General features: G+C 41.8%; 1 protein-coding gene across 3 annotated transcripts in view; it reads right to left on the reverse strand.

The window, feature by feature from the left end:
* Positions 1-18,960, reverse strand: part of LOC137284897 (ras-related protein Rab-37-like) — a 152,997-nt gene that overhangs the window by 53,717 nt on the left and 80,320 nt on the right. The window contains exon 1 of one of the 3 annotated variants that reach the window (XM_067816931.1): positions 11,932-12,211. The exons of the other annotated variants lie outside the window; for them this stretch is intronic. Coding sequence (XP_067673032.1) covers positions 11,932-12,027 — 96 coding nt within the window. The 5' untranslated portion in view covers positions 12,028-12,211. Of the gene's footprint in view, positions 1-11,931; positions 12,212-18,960 lie in introns of those variants that run through there. 3 annotated transcript variants of the gene reach the window in all.

Consider the following 18,960-nt stretch of genomic DNA (forward strand, 5'->3'; position numbering starts at 1 on the left):
ATATGTACACATGATATGTGCAGTGGGAATCGTACACTAGGTTCTGTGAATTTGTATAGCTATAGAAAATGTTTTATCGAATGAAATCAAACGAGCTGGACATCTTTGAAACATTCAACCATGTTTTAACTGATGCGAACTGAGGGCAAAACATGTTAAAATGTTTAGGAAGAACTAAATATGTGGGAACTGAAGGCAGGTATGCATGATTGATCGTTGCTCATGTGGTCATCCAGTGGTTAGACGTGATCCTGTCGCCACACTGTAACAGTTCCCAGTACTTTGATAAGAGCAGAAAGATATCATATAAATCCACAAAGACGTGACCTGGTTGTAGATACAGATTTCTTACGAATGACATCTGGTTGGAATCAATTGCCCCATCCCCAGATGCCTGCAGTGACGTCTGAATGTCATAGTGATCCTCGAGTGCATTTCATCCAGTGTCTCCTTGTCAAGTGATTCAGAAAGGAGGTCAGACTCCCAGAGGACTCGCCTGAAGTCAGGAGTGGCAGCTGTCAGCTTCTGCACAAAGGTCAGCCTCCTCACAATCTCATAATTTATGTCTTCCCTGATACAGCTGCGCACCAATATTATTTTAACGTATCATGGACCCCGAACACGGACACCGAAAACAGCACGATTTTGCCGTCTGAAATAACGTTTAATTGGTTCAGTACCAACCTGTATGTTAACATACATCTTATCCATTTGAACACCCTTTTCCCATATTCAAAATAAGTCTCTGCGCAAAAGAGTCTCGGTTTTAAGATTTCAAAATCATGCGCATGTTTCTGAATCACGATCAGATTGTAATGCCAGCTACTTGGGAATACTTGACGATATCTTGCACCAACGGTGGCATTCGTCACAAACACACACAAAGACCAGTTAATTCTCAGCTGGAAAAAATGAGACGTGAAAATGTGGCACGAATTTAAATAGAAAGTTGCGTCTTAACATTGAATTTGTAAAAGTTAAGAATTCCATAAAATGCAAACAGGCAGTCATCAGAAACAGTGAGGCTATATTGCATTATTGAAACACCTTTCTATAATGAAGTACGTTTGACGTACACTCACATGCACATAACACTTTCAAAGGCGACAAAGCACCGTTAGATGTAAAGGGCACCTCTGTCATATCGTTGAGCTATTGAGGAGCATAAGCTAATTAGGACTAACCGTTTTGTGATTCATATATACTGTCTTAACTGGCGTTCTCTATGGGTGACATTACCACCCAGCTATATCCTGGCGCCATCGAAGTCTTGCTGCAAGCGAGGACTAAACAAATGGCCATCACACTGAATACGAATAGCTGCTGTAAATGGGTTTACTGAATCGTTACCGTTAAAGCCCAGATCTGTGTATGGACAGGAGGCCAAGGGGGTCAAGGGGACCAAGTGAACCCAAGGCATTCAAACCTACACGTGTTGGCAGCAGTACCAGTCATGAAATGAAAAGCATCACGGAACGTTTACTGTCCAGATAAGGTCAGCCAATACCAACGAGTGTTTTATATGTACCAAGAGTACTCACCCTCCCGCTATGCCAGCACATCATGGGTGACCTCATGAGGTCCAAGGAACATGTGTCACCGCGGCTTAGTGACACATGTGGGTTGAGGACAGTCCCCAGATGTTTTGTAACCTTTGTGCTAATCTCAGCAGCAATGCTGTACCAGATGGTTGCTATTCTTACTGACAAATCGGCGTATAATGAGGTAGAAGTGTGAGTGAGTGAGTTTAGTTTTAAGGCGCACTCAGCAACATTCCAGCTATATGGCGGCAGTCTGTAAATAATCGAGTCTGGACCAGACAATCCAGTGATCATCAACATGAGCATCGATGTGCGCACTTGGGAACCGATGACATATGTCAACCAAGTCAGCGAGCCTGACCACCCGATCGCCTCTTACGACATGCATAGTCGCAGGTAGAGGTGTATTTTGTATTGGAAACCAAATATGTTCTATGATCTCCGTACATTTGTTGAACGTGTTTTGCAAACATGGCTGACATTATCACTGGGTATAGGAGGGCGAGCATGTGCGAGCGTGCGTGCGTGTGTGCGTGCGTGTGTGCGTGCGTGCGTGCGAGTATGTGCACGTGTACCCTGTTCAATGGCTAAGACTACACCGAAATCCCATGTGAGGCTGAACTTACTCCGCTTTATTATTACACGCGAGGTGGTCTCTAATAAAGAAAGGCTAGCTATGTATTGATCGACCTGCATCAGAGAGAGATGGACTGATCTATACCTTGCCATACCATATACAACAACGCAATGGAGATGCACGCACAGGAATTTCTATGGCTGTATGCCTTTACGAGTTCACATACAGGTACTTCTACTCCATAAGCAACTTTGAAAGAATATAATTTGTGTCAGGTCGTCGGAAGGAAAATCAGCTTAAAAAACACGCCCGATATGTGTTAGACCATGCCATTCATCCGTGCACCTAGTTAAGTTGTCATTGTTTCCATTTTGACACCTTTGGAAGGTTTCTTTGGTATATAAGGTCTGAGTCCAAACCTGGACAATTCAGTGATTGAAATCAAGAGCGTCGATTTTCGGATTTGGATACCGTCAAGTCCGTGAAGCCGACCAATCCATTCTTTGCCTTCAAACATGCGTTGCAGAAGACTTCTCTAACCCGGATGTTCATGGGTCCCATAAACGGTTATCTAATCACCCTGAACAATTAATATCGGTAATTATCATTATTCATGAACACATAATCTCCGTATTGCTGCTTTAAGCACCGATGTTTAGCAACACTAACAGATCGAGTGATTTTGACCAAGTACGGTGGAATGACATTATTCGTCAGGTCATCCAAAACGTCAATCACACACCTGCCATCTTTCTTGGTGTTTACATCCAACCCTTTTCATTTTTGCAATCGTCTGTTATTTTCGAACCTTTCCTGCTTATTTTAGAGAGTCTATTTTGGGTGACAATCAGCCACGAATTGGAGCTAGGTTCACGCCTTACACATGTTTGGACCCTACATATGTAGTGTCTGGCGATGGCAGGTCTGATTTGACCAACTTCTGTGAACCTTCTAAGAAGTAAAGGGAGTTCAATTTGATATGTGTTGGACATTCCGTCTCAGAACTACTTCTACTGTCGTAATTTTGTTTCCTAGATTGTTCAGATTGACTTATAAAATGTGTGTCAAGTAACTAACACATCCAATAATAGAAACATTCCTTTAAACTTTAGAATATTTCGAGTTTAAACAGATTTTTTATTTTCACAATCAGGCATGTTTTGCTGCACAGATTTCAAATTAGAAAATAAAGTTGGACAAGAGCAAAAGGAAGTTGCCATTTTTTAAGATGTCTTTAAAAAAATCTTCATTTAGTAGGATATAATCAGTCTGTAAATTCAATGGCTCCTTCATTCTTTGGAGAGACCCTTGTTGACGAATCGGTCAAGTGTAAAACGCGCTCTACAACACAATTATATTATGTTAAAACCTTTCGATCCTCTGAGAGTGAATCCTTCGAAGAGCATCCCTTCTATGAGACTTAATTAACTTGTCATTGAATACCTTCTTACTGTTTCGAAGCGGTTCCGTTGGTTTATTTGTGGCTACGTTTTGAAGTGAATGTAATAAGGGATTGTCATCTAAGGAATATAGTTACAATCCTACCTTCCGACATATTTTCAAATCAATGCCTGATTTTGACATGACGATAATGATATATTGTTCACAGCAAAATAACGCATTCCTGAATAAGAACTAATTAGAATATCTGACCTAAAGGAAGACTTACAGATTCTTCTTCATTGACTGAAACTTCCGATTGGTCTGTTCGTGCCCAATGAGAGATCGGCATTTGATCATGTGGTGCATATTTAACCCTCTACAACTCTTTAACCTTCTATAACTCTAACATAATGTATAACCTTCTATAATTTTACACAAGAGTATAATGTCCTCTGTAGGCTGGATAGTGCATTAATTAAGGTTACCAACTGCCATTTTTGGCGTGTATGGTGGTTTAATCGACACGAGCGTCACACTGATTTGATTGCGTGTCGTTGAATGCAGACGACATTGGTAGTCGTTGGAGTCGATCCTGATTCGTCAGTCAGAATACTCAGTCCACATAAACCATCTCTGACCTGCCCTGGCATCAACAGGGAAGCTAATATTTACTAAAAAGGCCAACGTACATATGAACCAGAATGGACGTATGACCAGTGTATAGCCGTCTGTGGTCATCTATCCGACAGGCGGGCCTCATCAGTTTAGCGTGTATTTGTCCAGTGGGAAATTCGAGCATCAACATGCTACGACCGTGGCGTAATTCGGCAACATTTCACCTCTCTACAACACTATGCCATCATAATCCTTGGCGTTCATGACCAGACAAAGGCATGCTTTGTGAAACGCGAAAACAAGCGTGAAACATGATGTACCAGAACGTGCTTTGCACACCATTATCAATCAAGTCAGCCAGGCCTAAAGAACAATTCAGCGTGACTTATTCAAACGGCTTGATCTCAAAGTCGCAGATGATATAGGCGTTTGAGCCGTACGGGCATCATGCTTGTTACATAATTTCGGTTCGGGCTCAAGATCACTGCAATGCTGCCCCAGTCGAGTATGTGCAACTATGCAACCAGTTCTCTGCTTCTGTTGAATGCCACACAATTTTACGACCAGGCAGAACCCGAAGTTGTCACCAAAACATCATTAACGAACAAAGAAATCTATAACCTTCTGTCGTTATATAATACATTGCTTTGCTTGAGGCAGTGCGTCTGTGTTCCTGTCACGCGAGAGAAACCCTTCAGGGAGATGGTCTGACTATATTATGGCATTGAATACGTTTAGTCGATGTGTGCTCCTGACGTCCAGGTAGATAAGTGATATGTCTTTATATCGAGCTTCAACAACGAACAGCTCCTCCGGGAACATCCAGCGACAGGGTTTAATATGCAGGGATTAAGACGATCTCCTTGTCTACCATACAAAGCGGATAGATCGCGAGCTATCGCGAAAATTCGCTAAGTTCCCCACAAGAGGAAGTGTTTAGGCATTCACATCGAAATTGAATTTGTGTGTGTGTGGTATGGGAATAATATTTCTGTGCTTGCTGCTTTGGTAGGGGTGATTGTCATGTCCGCTGCCTGAATGATAAGTTATTTCTCCAAGGGGTTATATGGCACTTTAGGTTAGCAATAGCCATAAGAACAGTGAGTGTTAGCGACGTGAGTGAAAGCATTTCAAACGTATTGCTTTCAATAAACATTTACATAGCATATTTGTTCTGAAATTACTTTACTGACTTTCAATTTGTATGCACGCGGTGTTCCATTCAATGTGTGATAGTGGCAACATGAATTTTCTAGACATGGCGCCTTATGGTCCTAATAGTATAACTGTATTTCAAGGCTGTTCCTCTGTTCATGACTGTATTTCATGTGTCACACTAACTCTGAACTCTTAAAAAAGTGACATCCTGCTATAGAACCACGAAAAGATTTTCATCATAACAACTATTCGCTGAACAATTACCTTTTGTCAGTTGTAACATGAACATGAACAGCCCATTAGCAATGAGTTACATTCGTCAGTAGCAGGGTGACACGTGACGAGTTCATTAATTCGTGCTCGAGGGACAGAGATTAATATTCGGGAAAAAAATTTGTGGGGCGCCAACCATGTAACAAGCTGATGGCGTTGTATGACACACCATGACCTCAGATGAGTTCGGTACTCAGGCACGGTACACCGACTACCCCACTCAAAGGCCATATACAGACTGCACTTAACTTGGGTACTCCACTCAGACACGGCAGACCGTCTCTACTTAAAATGGGTACCCCACTCAGACACGGTATACCGCCTCTGTTTAACATGGGAATCCCACTCAGTCATGGTATATTGTCTCTACTTAACATTGGTACCCCACTCAGACACGGTATGCCGTCTCTACTTAACATGGGTACCCCACTCAGACACGGTATACCGTCTCTACTTAACATGGGTATCCCACTCAGACACGGTATACCGTCTCTACTTAACATGGGTACCCCACTCAGACACGGTATACCGTCTCTACTTAACATGGGTATCCCAGTCAGTCATGGTATACCGCCTCTACTTAACATGGGTACCCCACTCACACACGGTATACCGTCTCTACTTAACATGGGTACCCCACTCAGACAAGGTATACCGTCTCTACTTAACATGGGTATCCCACTCAGTCATGGTATACCGCCTCTACTTAACATGGGTATCCCACTCAGACACGGCATACCGTCTCTACTTAACATGGGTACCAAACTCAGGCACGGTATACCGTCTCTACTTAACATGGGTATCCTACTCAGTCATGGTATACCGCCTCTACTTAGCATGGGTACCCAACTCAGACACGGTATACCGTCTCTACTTAACATGGGTACCCCACTCAGACAAGGTATACCGTCTCTACTTAACATGAGTATCCCACTCAGTCATGGTATACCGCCTCTACTTAACATGGGTATCCCACTCAGACACGGCATACCGTCTCTACTTAACATGGGTACCAAACTCAGGCACGGTATACCGTCTCTACATAACATGGGTATCCCACTCAGTCATGGTATACCGCCTCTACTTAACATGGGTACCCCACTCAGACAAGGTATACCGCCTCTACTTAACATGGGTATCCCACTCAGACACGGTATACCGTCTCTACTTAACATGGGTACCAAACTCAGGCACGGTATACCGTCTCTACTTAACATGGGTATCCTACTCAGTCATGGTATACCGCCTCTACTTAGCATGGGTACCCAACTCAGACACGGTATACCGTCTCTACTTAACATGGATACCCCACTCAGACAAGGTATACCGTCTCTACTTAACATGGGTATCCCACTCAGTCATGGTATACCGCCTCTACTTAACATGGGTATCCCACTCAGACACGGCATACCGTCTCTACTTAACATGGGTACCAAACTCAGGCACGGTGTACCGTCTCTACATAACATGGGTATCCCACTCAGTCATGGTATACCGCCTCTACTTAGCATGGGTACCCAACTCAGACACGGTATACCGCCTCTACATAACATGGGTATCCCACTCAGTCATGGTATATCGCCTCTACTTAACATGGGTAGCCCACTCAGACACGGTATACTGCCTCTGCTTAACATGGGTACCCCCTCTCAGACACTGTATCCCGTCTCCTCTTGACATGGGTACCCCACTTAGACATGGTGTACCGTCTAAATTTAACATGGGTACCCTACTCAGACAAGGTACCAGCATATTGCAATTTGATACAGTGTAAATACTTAGCATGGGTACGATACACAGGCATGGTACATCGACTCCAGTTCTTCAGGCATCTAGTTAATGCCCTGTGCCCTGAATACAACAACAAAATTGGACTACATTGTACAACAACTGGGGATCGAATCTCGACCTTCAGTCATCAAAACAAGCACTCTAACCACTACATCACGGAGGTCGATGTCAAAGAGAAAGCAAGCTACGTTAACAGAAATGATTGATTATTCAAATCACCTCGTGTGCAGATGATATACACAGTAAGATGATGAATTAAGTAGATATTCCGTTATACATTCGTGGTGTCAGTTATTCCTCCTCATCATAGTCGTCTCTATACATAGCACTAGATCCGCGCTGAGACAACTGGTGGAAACTGACACACTTTAGTCTGATTTCCTAAAGCATGTCTGCACGATTCTACAAGCACTTGGATCTGATTTGAAAAGCGCCCTCAGGGGAGGCTGTTATTTCCCTAGTACAATAACAAAGGGAATAACACATCGACTGTCTAATACGAAGACGAGAATTAGTTACCAGTGTCTCACATCTCAGGTTATTGAACTACTACGACAAGGTCAGCACTGAGCGTTAATAGTGGACAGGTACTATATATATTGCTGTCAGCGATTGGTCAGAGTAGAGGGTAGTCCAGATATTGGTAGTACTTTGCTGTTGCAATCATCCTCAGTGTGTCAGGAGAATATGACTGTGGCCATGGTCTTGCCTAAATGGCGGTAAACGTATAACCTATGACGTCTCATACAATGATAACGGGTATTGATTAAAGCCGGATCGGATTCTACTGGGTATGAAAGACACCACAATGATTTATATTTGAATGTATCGCTGAAAATGTGTGTGTGTGTGTGAGAGAGAGAAGGGAGAGAGAGAGTGTGTGTGTGCGTGTGCATGTGCACGCATGTATGTGGGCGTGTATGCATTCTTGTATACATTGTAGCACTCTCATGCATATATGTAGTTTATTACAGAGTGGAGTGGTGTGTCTACTCCGTGTCTCATACGTATATACTTTGAGTGTACTACAGTGTGGTGTATCTACACCGTGTCTCAAAGCCGACATTTAAGTGTATTACAGTGTGGTGTAGCTACACCTTGTCTCATTTCATATATTCAAAATTTATTACAGTGTGGTGTAGCTACACCGGGTCTCATATCATATATTCAAAGTGTATTACAGCGTGGTGTAGCTACACCGTGTCTCATATAATATATTTTAAGGCTATTACAGTGTGGTATAGCTCCATCGTGTCTCATATCATATATTTAAAGTGTATTACAGTGCGGTGTATCTACACCGTGTCAAATAATTACCAGATTTACAGTGTATTACATAGTGGTGTTTTACACAGTACCAAATGGCTATATATTACGCTGTATTACACACTGGTGTATATTTTAGTGTAACATAAGTATATATTTACACTGTATCACATAGAGGTGTATCTATACTGTGTATCATAAGTATTATATTACACTGTATTGCACAGTGTTGACTCTACATAATGTCACATTACTATATATTTACACTGTTTTACATGGAAGTGTATTTGCATAGTATCACATAGGTATATATTTACACTGTATTATTTCGTGGTGTATTTAAACCGTGTCAAATGAGTACATATTTATAGTGTATTACAGACTGGTGTCTCTACACCGTCTCATATGTATATATTACACTACATTACATAATGGTGTATCTACTCCAAATCAAATCTAAACACTGTGGATTCTTCGACCCTTCGATCCTATCTTCATAGTTCTGCGATGTTTTGTGTTGTGAAGTGGTGGAGAACATTCTTTCTTCACATGGCGTAAGGTCTATGCATCTCCTGTATTTCAAACGAGGGGTAAACCTTTTTGTTACATCGGTGAAATAATATTTCCGTAACCAAACGGTGAAAACAGACTGTACCTACCGAATGTTGCCAGTTCATCCCCACTGAAGATAACAAACATACGTGTTACCACATCAGATGACATCAGAATCAGTATGACATTCACTGTCAACAAATGGACTTCAGTCATTTGATCCGACTCACCCCAGCAGACTAACACCGGATTGTTGAAGGAAAATGTAATATTTGCTATGTTAGGGACCGTTCATTATTTATGGCGGGGTGGTGGTGGTGTGTGTGTACGAGCGCGCGCGTGCGTAGGATTGCATGTGTGAGAGAGATGATTTTAAGGGGTAGTTGGGGTTGGGGGTCGTTCCGTGGGGTGATGTCATCAATTGTGTACACATGTGCTAGAGGGTTATGGTCATTGATTTTGTTCATGACAAGCAAGGGTCAGGGGTTGACTTAATATGTACATAAAGTAGGGGGGGGGGGGGCATTCACATTGTACATGCTTCTGCATAAAATGCATTATCACCAGCTACCCCCAGCCATGTATTAGGTACGGTCTATTAAATAAGACGAAGCATCACACTCGTTACCGTGGCAACAGTGTCTGAAAGTCGCAGTTACCGCAGAAATACCTGCTTGTTGATGGCACCATGGACAGGTGTCACCTGAAGAACGGATGCAGGAAGCTATTTCTCGACTGTAAAGCATGCATGTTGATATCACTCTTGACAACTGATTGCTAAACATGTCTTCATGGCCAGACGAACAAATTACACGAAAGGTAATCTAATACGGCTGTATACTTCATTCAGAACAAATAGTAAAATCATATTATCAAGATGTAGGTTTGCTCGTTGAACTGTAAAGTACAGAGTGAGTGAGTGAATTATTTCAACGCCTTGACTGGCATAGCCAGATACACTGACGTGCAAAAGAAACTATACAGTTAGAGTTAAAATCCATAGTTACTTTTTATAAATGTTACAAAAAGGTTGCAGGCCAAAAACATATCAAATACGTCCTCAGTCCAAGAACATATCAAATAAGTCCTAATGACATAAGCAACAGTGATCACCCATATACATCATCATAAAAGAACAATGTCTCGCTTTATTTCAAGTCGGTCACCATGATAACGAGTTTTTCCACTTTCATTCGTGCAGCATCTTATACCTACGAGTCTATGCAAACTAATGATCACAATGCTCTACGTTCCGGACCGACTACTCAACTCAAGTGAATCAGATCCCTAACTGTAAGTGAATATTTCATGTCCTGAATAACGAACTAAATTAACATATTTCATGTCAAATCTTTAAACATTTTGAATAAACACAGATCAATAAATCATTATGGAACTATCTGATTTCTCACAATGTATGTGTGGCAATTGCTATAATCAAGTAGCAAGATACGACGTCAAGGCTTGAGGATAACCAGTCTTGATAGAGCTATCTACTGGGCGGGTAAGGCAAAACAGCTGTGAATTACATCAATCGACCACTGGTAATTAATAATGACAGGTGTGGGAGAATTTGATTGAATATTTCAGGTAGAATACCACACATCTATCTAATAAAGCCGTAACGATTATAAGCAGCATATCTACCAATTTTCATGCTTGTAACATGAAAATGCATAGTTATACCATTATCCGCTGGACTATTAGCCACAGAACTTACTATGTGAATACTGTAACGGTTACATCTTCGTTCGAAACATCCCAACAAGGATTCATTCAAACGTAGTATCCAAGATCTAAAATCGGCAATGAAATCGTTCGACCAATGACCACAAAATGATGTTCTGAAGGCATTGATGACGCACTTTTAGGGAGCTTCCCACAACGCTGGGAGTGAGCAACATGCCTAATTACACCTCATATTGGATCAAACTAGACGTCACTCCCCTCCGGGGTCTATATCGACACCGAACGTATAAATAATTCCGCCATATGGAGCGGCAGGGATCCACCTCTCCCAAAAGTGACACATGTACAATATGGGGAAATGAAATATTCATGCTTGATCGACGGATAGTTTGTATGCGAATAAAGAGCATAGTTTCTGCGAGTCGTTAAAGGTACAGTGTTGTGTTACGGTTGTGTAACTGGTACTATCACGCATTTTCATATGGATATGTTACATATAGTGTGAGTAGTAGACGTCTAGAGGTAACATAATCACCTGAAATCTGTAATGGCGTAACCAGATTAACGTCTTTAAAACATCTTTGAATCACACGTAACTCAATTTGTCATCTTATTGGTAGCAACTCAATGTTCCTGACAGCTCATGCTGTCCCTTGAACGTCATTCTGATGAGATCTGATTGTAGAAATCACTGCTGGATAGAATGGCACAAGCAGTTTGTAATTTGATAGGAAGCAATCTCACATTTTAACAATCGTGATCACGAAGGTTGATACGTTTTCGTTTTGAAAACGAAGACATCAATTAAAACGCAAAACAGTATCAAGATGCTTAATGTCATCTTCAGAAGTGGATCAAACAATGCCCTGACATTAACATATATAGACTAGTATCAATAATTTTTCAGAAACATTCGGATTCCAAATGGGAAAAAGTCGTGTAAGAATGCTCCAAGATTATACTAACACACGACGCGATCGTATGTCTTCAGGGCGACAGTGTCACGACGATCGAAACCTCATCGATACGTTGATGCTTCCCACTAGAGAGACTGTGGAAATATGAATGCACACCACGAAATATTACCTTATATTCCACGGCATCTAAATCTTCATCCATTGCCATATTCATGAACTCCGTCGTTGACGACATGCTGTGAGTGACAGATTCATCGTCTCCCATAGTGGCCGCTGTGTTTACTTTACCATACCGTAAGGGGCCTTGTCACTACTCGAGCAGACGACACAAAATGCACATGGATAAGATAATCACAATATCGGCACGTTAATATCCAAACATCCAGCGTGAAGGGATAAGCAGGGGGATTTAAATGTCTAATCCGCTATACTGATGATTACAGCTGCTTCTGAGGACCCGCTACGAAACTATCCTAGCCTACTGAAATAAGCAGACGACTAAGGCATATTGAGCGGTCACGTGATACAGTGTCGCCTGCTCATCGAACTGAATGGCAGATGGACCCGATATGGGTTATCAGAAACAACTGGTGGAAGAGACTGTGAAGTAACGCTGGAGTTTTTAGCTATTAAGATGCGACAGTGTGATGATGTTAAGGTTTTTATTCAATTTGTTCCAGTGGACTGATGAAGAGTTCCAAGTAAGGATGCTTCCTTCGCGTTTCTTTTTCCTCCTCCACCTTCTGTGGTATTGATTTCTGTGCGTAAGGATTAGATTGTGCATGTTTATGTGTGTCCGTTCCTTTATCTGTCAGGATTGGAAACACCAGCGTGAGGACTCCGCAATTATAGTTCAACTTGTAGTCAAGTATTTAAGAGAAAATCCTTGTAGAAAATATGATCTTGTTCCACATGTGCCAGTTATTATAGGTGCGGAGGGTTCAAAGTGTTCGTGTATTCGAACACGAATTTAACTGAATTTGCTGGGCACGTTTCAAGTTCCGACTTCAACTTTCAAACATCGTACTGCAACTAAAAAATAATTAGTAAATATTATATAGCACTTAAAGCCCACCTTTGCCGACTGAAGATCTGACATTTAATATGATACTGTCATTTGTAAAAAGGTTTGCAGAAACATTATTCTACTCTGGAAGAAATACTGGGGTTTGCAAAATTATTGTTTTTCTCCGAAAGGAGTAATATAGTGTTCAGAAATATTGCTCTCCTATGAAAGGAGTAGTCTGGTGTAGATGTAAGATTTATTCAGTCTTTATACGAACACAGAACCAAGAGAGACTATCAAGTTCCATGACAAAACTGAATGTTCGAAGTCACAACTTAGTTCTCGTAGCACTGTGCGTGAATTTGTTATGCCTTTGGGAAACGCTGTGGGCGTAACGATCAATTTCAACTCATTTGTACGACATTATCAGGTAAACAGGTTTGAATTGTATTCACTGTGGTGCTACAGTTTGACAAGGTTCGAAGTTAACATGTAATGTGTCTGTACCAGCGCTCTCACTAGGCACTAAACCATTCATAATGCATAATATTTACTTGATATCACCATGTCCATGAATGCACGAAGTCATAGAATAGATTTCCTTTTCAATATGCAGTTGTCTTGTAAATTATTGAAGAGAGCTCACTGGTACCACCCCGCATCTAACGACTACAACGACAAATCGGTACCTCTGCCATTACTTGGGAACGACGTCTAACTGAAATATAGAATCGATATGAACTGAAGTGAATTCAATATATAGCCGTCTCGCGAATATACACAGACATGTTATCATGGGTCGATTCGCAGCAGTAGAGGACACGTCCGCATGACGTGCACGGCATGACTGTCGCCCCGGACCACCAGGTGTTCATTGTCTTTTAGTGCCGACATTGCCATACTGTGTGGATATCAAAGCTGTGCTCATTTATATGAGGATCGGCTGAGTAAATGTCTCACAAGAAATCGTTTAAGTAAACAGTTGGGACAAAGTTATTGCATGAGGGGGTGACTGTTTACTGAGGCGATGTTTTCGGAGGTTTTCATTAGGACTTCATCAGACGATAAAGTTAAATTAGCATTTTGTAGTGTTGAGATTTTGGGGCAATGACGGGATCAGCTAATTAAAGAAATAAATATGGTGATGTGAAGCATTCCTATTGCAGGTTCAATGGCACCTTATGGTCACGTGGGGGTCTCTCTGTGGGGTGGGGGTAGCCTAATGGTCAGTGCTCGTCTCTCCGAACACCTAGTTTCTTTTCCCCCTATGAGTACAATGTATGATGACCATTTCTGACGTCCACCGACTCTTCATGTTGCTGCGTAATAGATAAGGCGGCGTAAAACTAAACTCACTCACGAGTGAGTGAGTGAGTGAGTGAGTGTGTGTTGGTTTTATCGCCGCTTTGAACAGTAGTCTAGTTATATCATAGGAAGAAAACCCAAAGTGGTTGAAACATTTACCACCAGGACATACAAGTAAATTCGACGTGTGAACGAGGATTCGCACCTGTGGTAACAGTTCCTCGACTGCTGAAGCTAGGCAAACCAGCACATAATTCGCCAAAGCTAAAACGTGTGGGACACCCATGACCCCAAAAGTGTGGGACACCCATGACCCCAAAAGTGTGGGACACCCATGACCCCAAAAGTATGGGACACCCATGACCCCAAAAGTGTGGGACACCCATGACCCCAAAAGTGTGGGACACCCATGACCCCAAACGTGTGGGACACCCATGACCCCAAAAGTGTGGGACACCCATGACCCCAAAAGTATGGGACACCCATGACCCCAAACGTGTGGGACACCCATGACCCCCAAAGTGTGGGACACCCATGACCCCAAAAGATTAAGACGATGCTTACTAAATTACATAAGTTCTTTTCTGGTGAGTTTAAAGGTATCGGGATCAAAGACACCGGTACCCCTGGTGTAACTGAGGCAAGACGTGGAACTAGTCCTTGTTACACCGAAGACACGGGTTCAAATCCCGCAATGGGTACAAAGTGAAAAGTCCATTTCTGGTATCCCCCTGGCGTGATGTTGCTAAATGCGGCATTAAAAATACTCACTCACTTACGGATCATGTACCCTAAATTTCATGTTGTGTCAGTGTTAACGTATGGGCAATACTTTTGTTTCAGCAGTGTAACGAATTTCCGACCTTCAAGAAAACATATCCTTTTCAATGTAATTTCAGACTCGAAGCCTTTGACATGAATACAATCCGCATCTAATCTAGTTTATTACTTTCTGTCTACCTGAAAAGTACAGCTTAAATGGATTCACTGCGTCGACGTTTCTGTTGGAGTTTTGGGTGACTGAGTATGGTAGTATACCTTTAGCAATGTCAAGGCGGTGGACACAATTAATGGACTTCACACACTGTATTCATGTATTAAGAATGGGTCAACAGAAATTCGTCGTGTCCAGTACTTGTTACATGAAACGCTAATCCAAGCAATCAGGGTTCCGTTCCAAGGTGCGTGACTCCCATGTATTGAGTCAGTGAATATAGTTTTACGCCACTTTCAGCAATATTCCAGTAATATCACGGTGGGGGACACCAGAAATGGGGGGAATTCACATTGTTCGCATGTGGGGAATTGAGCCCAGGTCCACGACGTGACGAGCGAAAGCTTTAACCACTAGGCTGGCCAAGAGCCTATCTTGTTTTGATACTGGTACACGACGCTGCCATTACACCCGTGAAGAACTCGAACCGAGTTTGAACCGATCTTCAGAAACCCATTCTTGTCGTAAGAGGCGACAAACGGGATCGGGTGGACTAGTTTGATACATGTCATTGTATGTCAACTGCGTAAAACGATGCTCAAGATACTGATCACTGGGTTGTGTGGTCTAGACTACATTATTTACAGACCGCCGCCAAATAGCTGGAATATTGCTGAGTGAGGCGTCATACAGCAAACGAAACAAACAAAACTACAATCACATTGTGGAACGAGACCCACATGTCAAGAAATGTTAAAATATACTGAAATCAACGACAAGTGATCACCTGCATTGTCACACCTGTACACAGACATAAATTTCATTTATTGTGACAACTGAACATGACACCGTATTTCGTGAAGTCATACTTTATAATTATTCAGAAAAAAACTACACGGAAGTCCCTGAAAGACGAAACCAGTAATTCCCAGCTTCATGATTCTGCATTCAATTGTTGACCAAGATGGAGGTCCAAATCGCCGTACATTAACGCAAACATATCGCTCGTGACATTCCCGTCTGGACGTGCGATGGATCAGGTTGATATATGAGGTCTGGATCGCAGGGCGAGGAAGGATTACAAGTAGGACAGTGACTGTCTGCAGAAAGCAGGACACCAACAGCGGTGAACGGTTCCTTCAGAGTACTGAACCGTGATGATGTGTAAAGTAGCTTTGTCTTGTCTACACGTAACGTTGTATTCATTGATTCGTATTTTTAATTGTCCGCTCACTACATTTGTTTATTGCTGCACTCAGCAATATTCCAGTCATACAGTATGAGAATAATCGAGTCTGGACCAGACAACCCTATGACGAGTAAGCAACATCGATCTACGCTAGTGGGATACAATCACATATGTCAACCAAGTGAGCGAGCATGGCCACCCGATCCCGTTAGTTGCCTCTTACAACAAGCATTGGATGTTAAGACCAATCCTAACCAGAATCTTCACGGTCATCCTTACTAAATAGCGATACGATTTCGCGATTCGTGTTATTAAATGTCTTTCCTCTAAATAACGTCAGTTGCCTGATAACGGTGTTAGAACCTACACTAACACCGTTGCAATATAGAAAGAAGTTGACTAACCAGTGAACTTGGATTTCTTTCTTCTATGTACAATTTCTAAAATGCCCCTCCAAGAAAATTATGTTACGTTTAGTGATTCGTGTGTTTAATCGTCTCGTGACAAAATATCGCTACATGAAGATACATCAGATGAAACCGTTACACCTTAATTTGATATTTTCAAGTATGGACACAAACATGTATCTATCCTTGAAAAGGGAGGTCTGAGTGAATAGTAAGTGAGTAATTTTTTTCTTACAGGCTTTCAGCTTGACGTCTAAGGCAAACCAGGCAAAAGTGGCGTTCGAACTGTCGATCACTGGTTCTGGTATGACAACGGGAAGTAGATACACTTAATCGCTGTACACGGAATGGCCTGGCTGAGCTTTAAAGAGCTATACCACCCGTGTAATCTGCAATTTGTATCAATAGTTTCACTTAGTCGACGTCCAGATTTTATCTTTTTAAGGGTACCGAATGATAACAAAGTTAATTCATATTTACATAAATGTAAGAACAGGCTTCACGCTAAATCCGATAACAGCTCTAGGCTGGAACGACGGGAAAGCAACCTTTAAGTTTTCATCCAAAGAAACAGTCCGGTAACACATTTATGTCATTGTATCTTTTTGTTTCACTCTTGAGAACATTTTTTAAGATGCCACTTAAAAACTTTTTTTTTTCAGCGTTGTTTTATATATCGACCTCCGTAATCGACCAACGGGAAGACTCCGCAGGTTGGAATGAGCACCACAGATGACGTTGCCATCAATGTTTTTGTTACAAAGAACGTTCGTCACAGATACGATATCCACTATTAATGTGCAAAGAACACAGCACTTAAGATGGGAACGGAGACATAGGATCAATCGCAGAGCGAGGACCTCTTAATCCTGCAATATGCCTGGTTACAACTACAAAACTCAAGATCGCCGCAGTCCGAAATAGACACTCCACAAAACCCAGGTCTTAAACTGACGTTTGAAAGATCACGTTGTCCCCAATCTTTGTAACTAAAGAGCCCCTGGCTGGACATCGTTCAGTAACAAAAACCAACCCTGGGCATCCGCAGGGAAATCATATTCAGAGAGTGCCACAATTCTAGACGCAATCACCATTTCATAAGACTGCACAGAAAATGAACAAGACTCCCATTTAAGGAACGGAAATGCTGCATTGTGAAATAGACGACTATAGAAGCACTTGTCGTAAGTTTGTATTGATATGTTCATAGGAGTGAAATATCTAAAACACCGACCAGAAGGATGTGATTCCTTCTTGAAGAAGTCCTTCTGTCATCAGCAGTAGGAGTCAAATCCTACAGGAGTTGCAGGTTAATATATTTCTTTTTGACGTTTTCAGAAGATATGAAGGGAAACGCAAACATGTCGCTCGTTTGCATGTGATAGTTTGCTAATTTATGAAACTTTATTGACCCAAACGCGTTTAGCGGAAGGAAACTTACCGTTCTTAGCTGTGAACAAATCAGTGCCAACCTCTGTTGATATTGTATTTTCGGAGAAATTGCCCTTAGGCCAAAGGAAACCTTTTACTTGAATGAATATCCTGTCATTAAAAATACACTTGCATTTTCTTCTTTCCATAGATATTTAAATGGGCGAGATGGCCAATTAGAAGCTAATTCTGTTTCAAATATCTAAAACCCATTGTGAATCACAACAAGCTTAAAACGTACTTGCAAGTCATAAGTTTGAAATTACACGAAAATATCCACGATGAAAACAGTTTGAACCGAAAACGTCTTTTGATTGCACGAGGAACATCTAACATGATTTCGCTCGCACAGGACCTTCATGACATAACGCGTACGTGGGGTAGTTTTACGCCACACACAGCAACATTCCAGCTATATGTCTGTAAATAATCGCGTCTGGACCAGACAATCCATGAGCACCAACCTGCGCAATTGGGAACCGATGACATGTGTCAACCAAGTCAGCGAACCTGACCACCCGATCCCGTTAGTCGCCTTTTACGACAAACATAGTCGCTTTTTAAGGCAAGCATGGGTTGCTGAAGGCCTATTTTACCCCGGGACCTTGACGGGTCCTCTGAGCGGCGTTGAGGCAGCTGAACGTAAATGATATATTTCACGATTACTGTGCGTCATAATTGACTATTAGTAACAAATTTAACGAGTTGTTCCCACATGCTCAAATATTTTCAACAAAATTTACCATACAACTCGTTCAGATATGCAGCTGGTTAGAATCTTCTACACATAGCACACCCTGATATATAGATAAAAGAAACGAGTGAACACCTGATCCTGTTTGCCACATTGACTCCCCTTATGATCTTAATGCAAGCTGCCGTTCTTGACTGAATGTCCTTTTAGCAAGATCAAATTAAATCAGTTA

This window comes from Haliotis asinina, chromosome 5 (assembly GCF_037392515.1).
Source record: "Haliotis asinina isolate JCU_RB_2024 chromosome 5, JCU_Hal_asi_v2, whole genome shotgun sequence".
Taxonomy (NCBI): Eukaryota; Metazoa; Mollusca; class Gastropoda; order Lepetellida; family Haliotidae; genus Haliotis; species Haliotis asinina.